The sequence below is a fragment of the Ceratina calcarata genome, unplaced genomic scaffold (assembly GCF_001652005.2).
Source record: "Ceratina calcarata isolate Rehan_Ccalc_2016 unplaced genomic scaffold, ASM165200v1 scaffold551.2, whole genome shotgun sequence".
In the NCBI taxonomy this organism is placed as follows: domain Eukaryota; kingdom Metazoa; phylum Arthropoda; class Insecta; order Hymenoptera; family Apidae; genus Ceratina; species Ceratina calcarata.
The window spans coordinates 822,704-837,721 of record NW_017176693.1 but is presented as its reverse complement, the minus strand read 5'-3'; the positions used below and the strand labels follow the sequence as shown (position 1 = coordinate 837,721).

Sequence of the window (15,018 nt, the reverse complement as noted above, 5' to 3'; positions counted from 1 at the left end):
TTCGTCGCGTGACGATTAACCGCGGTACTTCGTCCTACCTTCCCGTTTCGTCTCAATTACACTTTTTAACAAATGTAACGTTTTTTAATCAGTAGACTCGCTTACATAAGAAAAATTCATTGTCACTCGTTCTCATTGTTAATCGGCAGCTCTTTTCTTCTTTCTCGTTTCGTTGCGGAGTTCTTTATTGTACGAAATCGCTCCAACGAAGGGGAATTAAAAGAAGGCCACGAAAAAAAGGGAAGAAAACGATTCTCTGACGATTTTCCTGGCTCGCGATAAAATAATTATTATGTTACAAATTCGAATCCACGTTTTGGCAATTGTCAATACCTAATCGAACACGAACTCCCGTTCACATTAATACATATGTACGTCGAAATTGAGTACTGATTATTTAATAAAAAATATACTATCTCTCGTTTTATGTATATATATATATATATATTATATAGTTACCTACAATTTCAGAATATTCAAATATTTTGGACGTATACGGAGGTACTTAAAATTTATTAATTTTCATCGATCGATGATTTGATTAATGTTAATATTACGCAGCTATACCTTCATGATAGAATACATTCCTCAGAGTATATGTATGTATATTTTCGTGTAATAAGTAAAAACAGGACGCGCATCTAATTCTGAAGATGTTCTATTGTTTTGCATACGTATACATACTGATTAATGAAAGATAATTTTAACACTACTAACTTATGATGTACTGCCAATAAAGACTAATATTACGTTGTAGAACGTAGAATGATTTATTCCGGTTTCAAATACCTTGTAAGAAGTATATAGTTTGAAAAACGTCATATAAAAATCAACGAGATCCAAAATTACTGCATCGTACGTTGCATTTGCATAGTAGCAAGTGATACTACTAATGTATATGATGATCAATGTCTAATGTCAATTTGCTATAAACCGTATTCAAGTAAGAACAATCTGCCATCATGAACCTAGGAATGTCGAAACAAGAGTGAAGGCGAATGATGGATAATATTGATCCAGTCGAACTGTACATTTACCTGTATATCAGAATTGCAAGGGGAACTGTGCTGGCATGCCACAAGGAATGAGCGTCGAACACCCAAAAGATCGGTGCAAAGTCTGCCACTTCTAATATAGTGACAAGAACTGTTAATACGTTGAACCAACCGATCAGATAAATATAAGATAATCTCTTCCGATTACGACGCCACCATATCATTGTCAGAACAAATGTTGAAAATCCTGTGAAGAACACTGCGATTGTTTATAATCTGTATAATCAATTAGGATGTTTTCTTCGATTGAATTACCTATGACTACGTTGAACTTCATATTATAATCGTAATTAATGTAACCAGACCATAAATGAGATAAATGTGAATATAAAATGCTAAGGTATCCACACGTAATCACAACAAAGGATTTGTTGTTTCTATAAGTTATCCTACAACGTATAAATAAGTAATTCTTCAGTTTGTTCTTCATCCATCTCATAGTCTACCGCAATTTACCTTAATAGCATACAATAGAGTAAAGTAAGAACCATAATAAATGCACAAGTATAATCCATTACTTCTGTGAATGGAGTGTCCCTTGCATGGAAAACAGATGACCAAAACCAGCCATGCATACAAATCTGAAATGAACTAATTGTAAGCTTGCAATAAGATATTATTATCCTACTCGATCTGATTGGATTTTCGTACCAGGCTAAAATAGGACCATACATAATACATAGGATAAGTAGATTTACATTTTCTCTTAAATTTCCAATACATGGTAGCATGGGCATAAAAATTTAATAAAGAAAATATAACGGACGCTGGTTCTTGGCATCCAAGAACTCTGATAAAGGGCCACTAGAATGAAACAATTTAATAATAATTTTCCTATAGTGATATTAACGTAAATGCTCGGTGCATTCTTACTTTTCCATGGAACTGGGGAACTTTCAAGCCATGGGACGTAAAATAATCGACTGTCTTCCATGTACAGGTGTAGCTACAATCTTCTCTGCAAGACCAAAGTAGCAACCTTAACGATAAGGACGGTTGTACTTTAAACATCTGATCTAAAAACCAATAATTCTAATTGAACAATCACAGTTTATCACGTGAAGATCTGTTCAACTTCTGTTAGGATTTATTGAGTAAAAACAACGTTTACCATTATTGCAATTATTCTCACTGCATTTCTCAAGGCACAAACTGTAAAACTGAGATCTATCACCTATCGAACCATTTATACTTGTCGCTAAAAACAATTGAAATGCCAGAACTGTTAGCCACTTCGAACGTGACATGTCGTGCCGCAACAATATCTACTGCTGCATACCGCTGCATACCTTAAATTAATTGTTACGATGTTATGAAACCTTAATAAGGAACAAATCTAATAAAAATATTAAGCACACTGCGTTATATAGCTGTAATCATTCGCGAAATGTCAATAGAATTCGATATGATGATCGAAGAATCGCGTTTTATAACATAAATTGAAGTACATGTAAAAATGGACAGATACGTACTACATAGAGTTACATGATCATTAACACACACGTTTTAATTAACGTACTTTAATTTTATCGTCTAATTTGTCTACAATTCGCGTTTATGTTATACTACAATGAGCTACTGCCAACTCCTACATACGTAGAGATAGTGAACGTGAAGGGAACGATCTGTCATGAGCGAACATGATTTTCTGGATGGAAATGTAAACAATATGAAACGTAAATTTTTGGTCATTTAAACGCACTGAAATGTACACACTTTTGCATGGGTTGTACAAGTATCTTGTGCAAAAGGATGAATATTTTATATTAATACTGGGCCTCGACAATGCAGGGAAAACGGTAAGCGATTGCAAAAGCGTACGGGGTTAACCAAATAAACTTATTTCCGAATGGGTTTTACAAATCGCAGACCTACTTGGAAGCAGCGAAAACGAAGTTTACGAAAAATTACAAGGGTATGAATCCTAGTAAAATCACAACGACCGTTGGCTTAAACATTGGAAAAATCGACATAGCTGGCGTACGTTTCAATTTTTGGGATCTTGGCGGACAAGAAGAATTACGATCACTGTGGGATAAAGTGAATATGATTTTCAAATACAATTATAATCAAATCTCATCTGTGACATGTAATAAGATTGTGTCTTGTTCGCAGTATTACGCTGAATCTCATGCCGTGATTTACATAGTTGATTCGTCGGACCGTGAAAAAATACCTGAGTCCAAAGAAACTTTTGGTAAAGTATAAACCAAATATATCATCTACGACTTGTCGCGATATTTTATTACAGGCACGTTTATATTTAATTGCAGATAGAGTTATATCTTCGGAACATCTAATAGGTGTACCACTCTTAGTTCTAGCAAATAAACAGGATGTGCCTGATTGTATGGGCGTTAGAGAAGTGAAGCCAATTTTTAATCAGAATGCACATTTGATAGGTCGAAGGGATTGCATGGTTATGCCTGTTTCTGCCTTAAATGGGTACGTGTATTCGTATCTTTACTTCGTTGTACGTGCATAAAGCAATAAAGAACTTAGTGCAGTCATTAAAACATTGCATTTATACAAAAGGGATGGCGTAGATGAAGGAATTCACTGGCTCGTGGATTGCGTTAAGAGAAACAACGATATTCGCCCCCCACGGAATCAGAATGATAATTATCTGTCTTAACAACACATTCCTATTTCGTTTTATAAATATAGATTAATCTTCGAACAGTATTTTAATGTAAAAATTGTGTACATTTACATTAGGAGCTACATTTTTATCAATAAACTTTGTTTCGTAATTTGTATTTCCCTAATCAATTATCTGCACTTTTGATAGAAAAAAGTTTCATTGCCTCTTTTAATTCGTTTTATTAAATTTTCCTACAAAATTTTACTAAAACTTTTCATTTATGTAATAGAATTGTGAGAAGGTCTCTCTCAATCACCTGAACTGTAAACATCACTGCCCTATATGTATTTCTGCTATCAAGATACCTGAGATAAGAGATAAAGCCAAGAAGTTGGTTCCTTGTCTGTCATATTGGTGATAAAAAGTGTTTGGAACAGGTAGCACAGCTGCATGCATAGCAGAGAATATACGATAATTGTAAATTTCAATATTCAACTTCCGTGGTAAACTTTTCATTTATCTCTCTCTGGTGTACACAATGATGCCTTATTACTTTAATGAGTCTGACGATTGGAGTGTTCTACCGCCAGAACTGAACAGAAGGTAATAAACCTATGATTTATGATACATTTGAGAAAACTATTGTGTCTCAAGAACGAAATACGTACATTTTTATAAGAGCATGGCACGTGGTATTAAGAATGTTGAACAATGAAGTGTGTTATTCTGAATAATATTATTTTGGAGCATGTAATTCGAAAATCTTCAATTGTTCATCTATTCCGAATTTTGTAATTAATATAACAAATATTTAATCGCAGGAATATTTTTATAACATATTATATATCGCTGCGTTAGCATATCGTAAATGTATATTACCTTTCCATTATTTTTATCAACAATTGTGCAATGACATCCATCCTCGGATCGCATATTACAACATTACAACGCATGAACTCATATGTACATAGCTCTCTAAAAATTGTTATTTTTAACAAGAAACAGAGTACTGATTGCGAAACTGTGAGCCTAATTGCTTTGATTATCTTATCAGATCGGAAGAAACAGATTTTACATAGTAAGGGCATCGTTCTTTCGCGACCTGATACGAATTTCGCGGTACAGAAAGGAACACCGCTATTATCCACTACGTTGAGCAAAACCGTAAATAAAAGATCGTCTTTTATTCTCGTGGATTAAGTGGAAACAACAGAGATCTTCGGTAATACTATTTGTTTTATCGAACGATTAATGTTTCGACGATGAGACGCGTGGAACGCGGGAGGTGAGCAGACGTTAACGAGAACCGTTGACGAAAAGTCCAAGTAATTATCAGGAATAACGTCAATGACAATGGGTAGCCATTTTGAGTGTTGGTGCGCGGATACCGCGGACCAAACGTGGACGGTGTTCGTCGTGTGATAGGCTAGACAACTGTGGACAGTTTTAACTATGTCCATGGCTATTTCCGCAGTCGATTAACACCCTCGTCGTGAATCAAACGTCTTTCCCACGGTACGTAACGTTTGACTACATAGATAATAAAATCAAAGTTGGACGGAAACATACATGCTCGGTGGATATATATGTATATATATGTATACATATATACGTGCATACACAAACGGACACAGGCCAATATACCAGGTGCAGGATAGCGATAGAGTATGCAAAAGTGAGGGCGCACGACTCGCGCCCTGGGAGGCGAGGCGAGGCGTTTCTCGCCGTATTTGTCATACGACTTGTGTGTAAAAGGTGACCGACACGACCACGCACGGTATATCACGCCTATCCAACGTGCTTCTGTGACGTTCTTCTCTATGTACGTACGTCGTGTGTACGACGTTCAATTTGCACGATCTCGAGCCACCCCGAGACGAGAACGAGCACGTCCTTGACTGGTACTGTTTGACAGCTAGAAAACTAACCCTTGGTTCGATGCCCTTCTGTGCGAACGATCTTTTATATAACCGGTTTACACGTTTTACAATATGCCGAGGACTCGTGCGAGATCGCGGTCGCGACGCGTTTTTGTGGCACGTGAATTTTTGGTCGATTGACATTCGAAGCAACTAGGTAATATCCATTGCACGCACTCTTCTGACCGACTACTTATCAGTCTGTTTCGTCAGCTAAACCGGTTATTTTTTATTCGATGCACGGCTTAGAAAATAATACTACGTTAAGTTTATGTTCTCTATACCAATTGACTATAATTGTACTCATGCGTCAGATCGTAGTATGAGATGCATATTAATATTCCTGTTGCATCTACAGATTTATTGACAAACCAAATTGTTACTCAACTATACGAGAACACTGTCATTCGTTTGTACGAAAACAACAATATAAATGTTTACTGTATGTTATGAGAGTATAAATAACTTGGAGAACTTGTTTAGAAGTGAGCTGGGGAACGTCAACTTAATTTCACTTACACTGTACTTCTAATTGTAACCGAAAGTTTTTACAAATAACACTTTACTACTTTCTATTTTATTACTTTTCTCAATAGGAGGATAATAGTGTGTGTTCCATAATCATCTATACTTCATTTATAGTACCGAAGCTCGTCATATACATTTGAGAACATCGTTGAGTACTATGAATGCTTCAGAACACGGGTAATACATCATTTCTAATATAATTTCTATTACAATTATCTTTTTAATCAGTATAATAATATTCCATTATGCAATGAAGTATTGAAAAGTTATTAAACATAGCTTCATATTAATTTGTATTGAACTTGGAGTGATTAAAGAAAGTAATTTATTGGCGAAAGTAAGAACAATTGAAATCAATTGATGGATGTCATTGCACAACAAATAACTGTAAGTGGTTTATGTGTGTAAAACAGCATGCGTGTGTATCTTACAGGTTTAACCCAGCCTTTAACATGGCCTCCATAAAACAAGCTTTTAACGAGGCGGTAGAAAGAGGTAAGTGTACTCTTTAATGAATACTTTCTAGATATATTACATTTTAAGCAAATAGTAATACAAACTTGTCTATGGAAAAAATGATATAAAATGATTTCTGTCTTTGCTTTCACCCAAGTATAATCTTTCAATTCTCTTCATAGTACTAATGTCCCTCCGTTCCATGTGCCGAATCACAAATTGCTTCGTCCCTGTCGCCCGCACTCCCCGTGAAACATAATTTTCATTTATTCGTAGCTTGAATTCATTAAACCCCACTAACACTAGATTTGATAACATATGTGTAATTTAAAAGTCTCAACAGTTAGAATGCCTGCACCAACGCGGTTGAGGGATCTCATCAGACAAATAAGAGCTGCGAGGACCGCGGCGGAAGAGAGAACAGTCGTTAACAAAGAGTGTGCATTCATTCGTTCGACATTCAGGGAAGAAGATAGTGTATGGAGATGTCGAAATATTGCAAAACTTTTATATATTCACATGCTTGGGTTCGTCTCAGATTTCCTAACTGATTTCCAGATTTTCCACAGCAGCGTACGTAATAAAACTTGTACTTGTTTCGCAGGTATCCAGCTCATTTTGGCCAATTAGAGTGTCTAAAACTTATCGCATCCCCAAGGTTTACAGACAAACGAATCGGTTACTTGGGTGCGATGTTACTGCTGGACGAGCGACAAGATGTACATCTTTTAATCACAAATTGTTTAAAAAAGTAATGTTCCTGCAACGGTTTTCTACTTCGTTGAACGATGGGTAATCACTCGGACAATTTTTGTTACAGTGATTTAAATAGCTCTACACAGTTTGTTATTGGTTTGGCATTATGTACTTTGGGTGCAATTGCATCACCGGAAATGGCGAGAGATTTGGCATCCGAGGTTGAGAGGCTAATGAAGTCACCGAACGCGTACATCCGGAAAAAAGCAGCTCTTTGTGCATTTAGGATAATCAGACGCGTGCCAGAATTGATGGAAATGTTTCTGCCGGCTACTCGGAGTTTGATCACGGAAAAGAACCACGGCGTACTGATCACGGGCGTCACGCTCATCACAGAAATGTGCGAAAACAGTGTCGATACGTTGAACCACTTTAAAAAGGTAAGCTGAACGAACTGTTAATAAAGAACAAAGACATTATATAAAAGTTAGTCAAATCCTTAGTCATTTTACAGAAGAATTATACATTTTTTTTAATACGATTAAGTTCTTATTTTTAGTCTACTAGTCTAATAGCTGCAAGCTAGTTCGTAGTAGCATTATCAGTGAACCAGAGCCTTGAACTTATAGCATTAGCGGACACACACTCGCGTAAAATTTTAATTGTTACAAAGAAACTGAAAAGGAATGTAGTCTGTAATTCAAAATAAATTTAAGTAATGACGATAGTACGTTCTTGAAGCGAATTCCATATAACTAATAATTATACATAAGTGCAATTTTTCTGCTCATAATGATACACATAATATAAGTATGGTTTTATCTTTCTTAGGAATGCGGCCATCGAGAGGTAAAATGCATACAAGCATTCTTTTATATTTTTGCATGTTCTGCTTATTATGGACTTCATTTGTTTTCATTGCAAATATTTAATTGTTCATACGAATCGCTTCCTCGATTCAACGTATTGAAAACAAATTATCATGTGCATGTATTTTGAAGATATAGTATAATATTGTGCACTTTTATATAAAATGTAATTGATTTTCATTAAATTTAAACGAGTACAATGGATGTGCTGTTGATACTGATCAAACTCGTAGGGACAGAATTGATGTATCGAAAGTAAAACGACGTGTTGTAATTTTTATGTATTCTCTATGTTGTTTATAGCATTACAAATATGTAGATATACGAACATGTATTTTAATTGTGTACAGCATAATTATTAAATTTCTTTCAGTTCGGACATTAAAATGTGGTAGTTCTTGCACAAACAATGCAATACAATTACTTTTACTGTTTCATCTCGTCTAGCAGCTTATATCTGTTTTTTAAATACGATACGAAATATAAATTTGTTTTACTTAGCGATTATTGCTTCTTGGTAATTTGAAAACGATCTTTAATGAGAATTATGAAATACAATCGTATTGTTGGGAAGCGATTAAAAATTTGTACTTTTCTATTATTAATATATTATCGATTAAAGGAAATTTATTATTTCAGATCGTGCCGAATCTTGTAAGGATTTTGAAGAATCTGATACTAGCAGGGTATTCTCCGGAGCACGATGTCTCCGGAGTATCTGATCCTTTTCTTCAAGTGAAAATATTACGACTGCTTCGAATCTTGGGACGCAACGATATCGATGCGTCCGAGGCAATGAACGACATACTCGCGCAAGTTGCGACCAACACGGAGACAAGTAAAAACGTTGGGAATACGATATTGTACGAAACTGTATTATCTATCATGGACATAAAATCCGAAAGTGGGCTCAGAGTGTTAGCGGTGAACATATTAGGCCGATTTTTATTAAATAACGACAAGAATATTCGATACGTTGCGTTGAACACATTACTGAAGACGGTATACGTGGACACGAGTGCCGTACAAAGACATCGTTCAACAATCTTGGTAATATCACTACGTTCCGTCTTCTTTTTCATGGCTTCACGATCTTTAGCTAAAATAACTAAAATTTATCTGTTTCTCAGGAGTGTCTGAAAGATCCGGACGTGTCGATCAGAAGACGAGCGATGGAGCTGAGTTTCGCTCTCGTGAATTCGAACAATATTAGAAACATGATGAAGGAATTGCTACTATTTTTGGAACGCGCTGATCCGGAGTTCAAAGCTCAGTGCAGTAGTAACATAGTGATGTCTGCGGAAAGATTCGCGCCGAACAAACGTTGGCATCTTGAGACACTGTTCAAAGTTCTCGTCGCTGTACGTGACGAGAGAATAAAATAATTCGTTTTACTGTTCCCTACTTGGATCGGTCATTATTATCTGATTACATTTCAGGCTGGTAATTATGTGCGAGACGATGTGGTAGCCTGCACCATTCAATTGATTTCGGAGACACAAGCGCAACAGGGTTATGCTGTCGGCGCGTTATGGAGAGCATTAGAGAAGGACACGTTCGATAAGCAGCCGTTGGCCCAAGTAGCAACTTGGTGTATTGGCGAATATGGTGATTTATTATTATACGCGCCACCTTCGGACGATGTAGACGCTCCTGTCAATGTACGTTTATCTATATTTAAATAGGAATCCAAGTAACAAGAATTTATATAATTTCCGTCTTTCTATCGTTATCAGTTAACGGAGGACGAAGTTATTGACGTTTATCAAAGGCTACTCTGGAGTCCACAGAATACAGTTGTTACGAAACAATATACGTTATTGTCTCTCACAAAACTGAGTACGAGATTCCAAAAGGGTAACGAGTAAGTGTTACCTAAATTATCTGATTATTCGTTTCATAGTTGGTTTTACGTAAGTATATATTTCCCATGTTACAGAAAAATTCGTCAGATAATCGACACGTTCGGTAGCAATTTGCATATAGAACTACAGCAACGAGGTATCGAGTTTTCGCAGCTGTTCAGAAAATACGATCACCTGAGACCCGCGTTGCTCGAAAGAATGCCTCCTATGGAAACCGCAAGACCGCAAGCTAATGGAATTATCGGTATGGCGAACGGTGAACCAGAACCAGAGGAAGAGAAATCGACAGTCTTAGAAGGAAGTACTCCGCCATCCGACTCAGTACGTGCCGAATATTTGATTTCAAACTATGATCAGACGTATTACAATAACTTCAATGTTCTTTTTCAGAGTGCACTTTTAGATTTGCTTGGAACTACTGACTTAGGAGTGACACCTTCTGTATCGAATAAAAATCCATCACCCAATTCGGCAACCGTAGTAAACAATAACGATCTGTTGGATCTACTTGGTAGTTTGGATCTGAGCGCACCTGCACCTACACTGCCCCAGACACAAATACCGTCGCAAATGTTCAGTCCCACTAACACAAATAACTTCTTAGTCGACGGTTTGCTCGATTCGTCGTCGATTCAAAACGGTTTGTACAGTTTAACACATTTACTGTTAATAGCGCAACGCGAATCTTATGTCCCGGATTGTAATTTTAGATACACCTACCATGGTCGTGTTGGACAAAGCAGGACTCAAAATAACGTTCAGATTAGAAAAACCACCGAGCATTAACGATTTATTGGTCATTAGTATGTCGGCGCATAATTCTGGAAACGCCATGCTGACCGACTTCCTGTTTCAGGCAGCAGTTCCTAAGGTAAGACTGTCTATTTAATTAATTAGAAATCCAGCAGCGAGTCATTTAATTTGTTTCGTTTTTCAGACATTCCAGCTACAAATGTTACCTCCATCAAGCACGGTCATTCCTCCTTCTGGACAAGTTACACAAGTGTTGAAAGTTTCAAATATCAGCAAAGTAAGTTTTTTTATAATTCTTTGATGTTTCCTTTGGTATTGATCATCGTCACGTCGTTCTACTACAGGTACCTCTAAGAATGAGATTACGTATATCTTACACTGGGCCACTTGGACCAGTTTTGGAACAGACGGAAGTAAATAATTTTCCTTCTATAACAATACAGTGACAAGATGTGTTAAGGAAAACGATTGTACATATGCCTGTCTGAATAAGTAATTGAGTTTAACATAGAGACTGAAATCCAATTTCATCTCTTCGCCAGATAAAATGGAAGTATATTGGTAAAGGGATATATTTGACACAGGAAACACTTAACAGTTAATTAATCTGACGATTCATCATCGTACGTGGGCACGGCATGAAATTCAATTTTGTTCTTTCCTCATTTCTTGTTAAACAGTGCGTCCGCGAATTTTTCATCTGCTCACAGGCCATATTTTATAGCTGTAGAAAGTACGAATGTTTTATAATATAATTTTTGTAAATACTTTTCTGTAAACAATTTTTTATTCTCCATGATCGTACGTAGTTGGATAGCAAAGTACCTTCAAAATTTATAGCTCGATCGCTTCTATTATATTTATACCTGACTCGAAACGATGCTTGTTGAGCAGATGACCTTAGTATTAATTTTGCAGTCTTTCAAAACTACTGAAATTTATTACTGAAATTGTCGAATTTCGAAGAGCAAAAAGAAAGGAATGTGACGTTTCTCTTTTACTATGCTGCATGTATCCTGAGGACATGTAAATATTTTCTCTAACTGAATAATAGACAGATAGAACAATAATACTACATGCAACATCGTTATTTGATCTGTTGAATTTGTAATCAGCTTCTTATTTAGCATATAATTTCTCGTATAGAATAAATAATGCAACAAGAAACCGCATACGAAAACGATATGTAACAAAAATTATTAAGATCACTCGTAAAAATACTGATAGAAAAGTGTTTGTCACCGGAAAAAAAGATTGCTGCCCGATTATCAATGACAAACACTTAAATCTCGCTGTTACAATAATAATTGATCTTTTCTACTATGTTTGTAAGTAATAAACCGAAGCGAATGCCTTGTAAATAATTAAATAATTACAGTGACATAGAGGTGATTAAATTCTTATTACGAGGAGTGTAAAATGAGGTCCTTTGTATTACATGCTTTCATGATACGATTCTTACGTCAATGATTACCAGAGGGACATTGCTTTCTTTCACAAACAAAATTTTGTTAGCTATCCGGAGAGTGGATCGCATACCTAAGTTTGCTGTAACCCACATTCACATCTGTCATGGGTGGTGTTTATACTGTTTTGAATGCGTTTGGAGTATATGAAATCATTGGAGGGCTGAATTCTGATTGTCCATTTACTTTTTACATAGACGTTCGTTTACTAAGTCGCTTTTAATTAACAACTTTTACTTCTTTCGTAATAAAATTCAATCCGTATAAAACTGAGGAAAGGATGTTACTTTCGAAGCACAATATTTTTATCAATTCATTTCCAAAACTAAATATATAAATAATCAGAATTCGTTGTTAATAGAACGTTTTGTTCTCTAACGTATGATTTAAATATAGATAATTGAATAAAAATTTCGATATAAAAAGTATTTTTACATTCCTTTTTATTATAGGACTTATTTAAATATTTTTAAACAAAAGGTGTAATGTAAAAGTGCGATTGAATTGAAAACGTTTAAAATCTCGACTCTTAAAAAGTTGTATGGATGAACCCCTTTCAGAAAGTTCATATCTTTTTTTATACGCGTTATTTCTTCTTTATACGAAGCAGGTACTTAGTAAAACAATGTGTATGTTTGAAACATGCGAGACAGAGAACATATTGTGTTAAAGGAAAGAGTAACGACACAGCGAAATTACCTGCTGAGTTCACCGATTTCAAGATTTTATGTAAATCCAGTTAACGGTACAGTTGTACTTAAATTGTATTTAATTTAATGTAACAGAATTGTATGTAGTCTTTTAAGTGCGATTAATTCTAGTATTATAAAAAGTCTAGTATTTCGAATGATTAAGTTAACGGTTAATCTTTTATCATTAATTTTCTTCCCGAATTTTCTTTTAAACCATAAATACCGTAACACATTAGTAAGTATATTATCAGTATAAGTGTATGCATTTTAGCTCCGTCCCTTATATGTTGTGCGCTACGAATGCGGTGTATAATTCTAGAACAGGTGGGTGCGTTTCTGAGTGGCCTTGTCCTAAAGTCTGTGACACAGCGTCAGCCCTTCAGTGGGGGTGTACTCTGCCTACTTGTTCTCAATATTATATTAGTTTTATAACTATAAATATATATAAATCAACTGTGAGGATATTGAATAACGATAAAGATGCTGTATATATACTTTCTAGAGAATCAAGGTGTGAAAATAAAATTGTATTTTTATTCCACTACTCTTCCGGTATATTATATTAATACGTGTAATCATTTCAGAAGCAAACACACATCAAGAAGTAATCACGTTAAACACACTTAAAAATTATTCTTGTATTAATTATAGAAATCGTACATGTAAATTGTTACAGTCATTCATCTCCTATTATTGCTGCTGAGCCTCGACCGGATTACAACCAACTTGATTGAACAACCTGTCCTTGATTATTTGAGCCATTAGTCCGTGAATAATTTCGATAGTGGTCTTACAGCTGTCTCTCGTCGCTTTCATTAATTTTTCTACGGTACTACGATCGTGAGGATCCGTACCACCTAAAATGAACCCCCTGCCGAGTGCGACCTCCGACTGTTCGAGTTTATCCGATAAATCGAATATTTGCCCGGTGGTGTAATCCGCGTTCGTTAAAAGACTAGAAGAACTTAAAGTGTTCACCCAATATTTATTCCATAGGGAATCTAATAATCTTCTGTCTAAAGACGACTTGAAGTACGAGACTTCTAAAGAATAGTACTGTTTACAATGAACACCGAAATCTTCGATCTTGTTCAAAGGTATCGTTTGATATTCGGACGGTTCTTCATTCGCTGGCTTGTACCCCTGTATCCCGAAATTGGCCTCATTAGTTTTTACATATCTAGACGTCAGAAATTTTGTCGAACGTGTCTGTTACCTTTGGATAAGTTCTAAATGCACCTAGGCAAACTTTCCCGGCAGATATCGTTCTCACAGGATCGATCACAATGGCAACAAATGGTTCTTGATAATTTTGATTCAGCATTTGAGTGGAAACGTCAATACCTGATAGCCAACAGCCATAGCCTGGATGACTGTGGTACCATCCAATAGCATTTTCTTGTCTTCCAACCTTAAGGAACATAGTTATTTAAAAGAGTAGAATAAATTATATCAATTTGTCCAAGTATCATTGAGAATTACTTGTTTAGCTGCTTCTATGTATGCTGTCATGTACTCATACGCTTGAGCCTGTGCATTTACCCTTGTCTCAGTGCCTTCCACAGGTAACGCAAAAGAATCCATTACTATCATTGTGTTCGCAGCAACCTTTCCAAGCAGGAGGCCCATTACTTCTAAAGTTGCACCTGAACGAGCGTGCATGACCATTTTTAACAAAGCCAATGCTGAGATTTTTATATCTTTGAAAAAGTGAGGGCTGGAACGTGATCAAAAACGTGTAGTTCAAAATTCTGTCGTATCATTGACATTCATTGAAACGCATAAATATGAAATACACATACTCTTTCTCCCATGGTTTGGCAGCCAATATATCTTGCTGTTCTTTGCGATCGTATCTATAAATCTCATCAACAGTGCTGATTGTTTCAATATTGTTTGACATTTCCCATGTCTTTTTGGCAATGGTGCTTTGATCGGAAGAAGTACTTGCCATGTTAATAGATCACTGCCAAAACTTTTAAATCCTAAAATAGCTACTATCTCTCGTAATGCATGAGTGCATACACAAATTTGAAAACGATAACGTAGAATAACCTTTCGTTGACAATGTTTGGAATGGTTTGGAAGGAATGAACCTAACTTCAGATCTCTAATCGCATGTGTCGACCTACTAA

The 15,018-nt window shown here is 35.9% G+C and overlaps 4 protein-coding genes across 21 annotated transcripts; 2 read left to right on the top strand and 2 right to left on the bottom strand.

Moving 5' to 3' along the window:
* Positions 1–494: 494 nt before the first annotated feature.
* PGAP3 (Per1-like protein PGAP3) lies at positions 495–4,600 on the bottom strand. Of its 4 annotated transcripts, none has more exons than XM_018031216.2 (8): positions 4,519–4,600; positions 2,167–2,344; positions 1,929–2,071; positions 1,707–1,859; positions 1,512–1,636; positions 1,311–1,444; positions 1,038–1,242; positions 495–968 (listed from the first exon to the last, which is right to left on the bottom strand). In XM_018031216.2, exons 2-8 carry the CDS (start codon positions 2,300–2,302, stop codon positions 890–892), a joined length of 975 nt encoding a protein of 324 aa, XP_017886705.1. In that variant the 5' UTR covers positions 2,303–2,344; positions 4,519–4,600; the 3' UTR covers positions 495–889. The 4 variants fall into 4 exon arrangements, with proteins under 4 accessions (XP_017886705.1, XP_017886703.1, XP_017886706.1 ...); XM_018031214.2 differs by lacking the exon at positions 4,519–4,600 and adding an exon at positions 2,528–2,618; XM_018031217.2 differs by lacking the exons at positions 1,707–1,859; positions 4,519–4,600 and adding an exon at positions 2,528–2,618.
* On the top strand, positions 2,725–3,823 carry Arfrp1 (ADP-ribosylation factor related protein 1). Its single transcript, XM_018031220.2, has 5 exons — positions 2,725–2,854; positions 2,925–3,095; positions 3,171–3,252; positions 3,329–3,500; positions 3,591–3,823. The coding sequence occupies exons 1-5, from the start codon at positions 2,762–2,764 to the stop codon at positions 3,688–3,690; spliced, it is 618 nt and encodes a 205-aa protein (XP_017886709.1). The 5' UTR covers positions 2,725–2,761; the 3' UTR covers positions 3,691–3,823.
* Positions 4,601–4,831: 231 nt separating the features above from the next.
* Positions 4,832–13,424, top strand: AP-1gamma (adaptor protein complex 1, gamma subunit). 15 transcript variants are annotated; one of them, XM_026816832.1, is made up of 16 exons: positions 4,832–5,154; positions 6,201–6,263; positions 6,520–6,581; positions 6,877–7,069; positions 7,147–7,293; positions 7,363–7,678; positions 8,070–8,087; positions 8,747–9,157; positions 9,238–9,468; positions 9,547–9,768; positions 9,844–9,971; positions 10,047–10,293; positions 10,363–10,612; positions 10,683–10,843; positions 10,910–11,002; positions 11,070–13,424. In XM_026816832.1, exons 2-16 carry the CDS (start codon positions 6,244–6,246, stop codon positions 11,169–11,171), a joined length of 2,601 nt encoding a protein of 866 aa, XP_026672633.1. In that variant the 5' UTR covers positions 4,832–5,154; positions 6,201–6,243; the 3' UTR covers positions 11,172–13,424. The 15 variants fall into 15 exon arrangements, with proteins under 15 accessions (XP_026672633.1, XP_026672627.1, XP_026672636.1 ...); XM_026816826.1 differs by having other exon boundaries at positions 6,155–6,263; XM_026816833.1 differs by lacking the exon at positions 4,832–5,154 and adding an exon at positions 5,163–5,461.
* A 77-nt stretch (positions 13,425–13,501) lies between these two features.
* Positions 13,502–14,986, bottom strand: CSN5 (COP9 signalosome subunit 5). The gene is made up of 4 exons (XM_018031213.2): positions 14,686–14,986; positions 14,366–14,600; positions 14,100–14,294; positions 13,502–14,026 (listed from the first exon to the last, which is right to left on the bottom strand). The coding sequence occupies exons 1-4, from the start codon at positions 14,835–14,837 to the stop codon at positions 13,574–13,576; spliced, it is 1,035 nt and encodes a 344-aa protein (XP_017886702.1). The 5' UTR covers positions 14,838–14,986; the 3' UTR covers positions 13,502–13,573.
* Between the last annotated feature and the right edge of the window lie 32 nt (positions 14,987–15,018).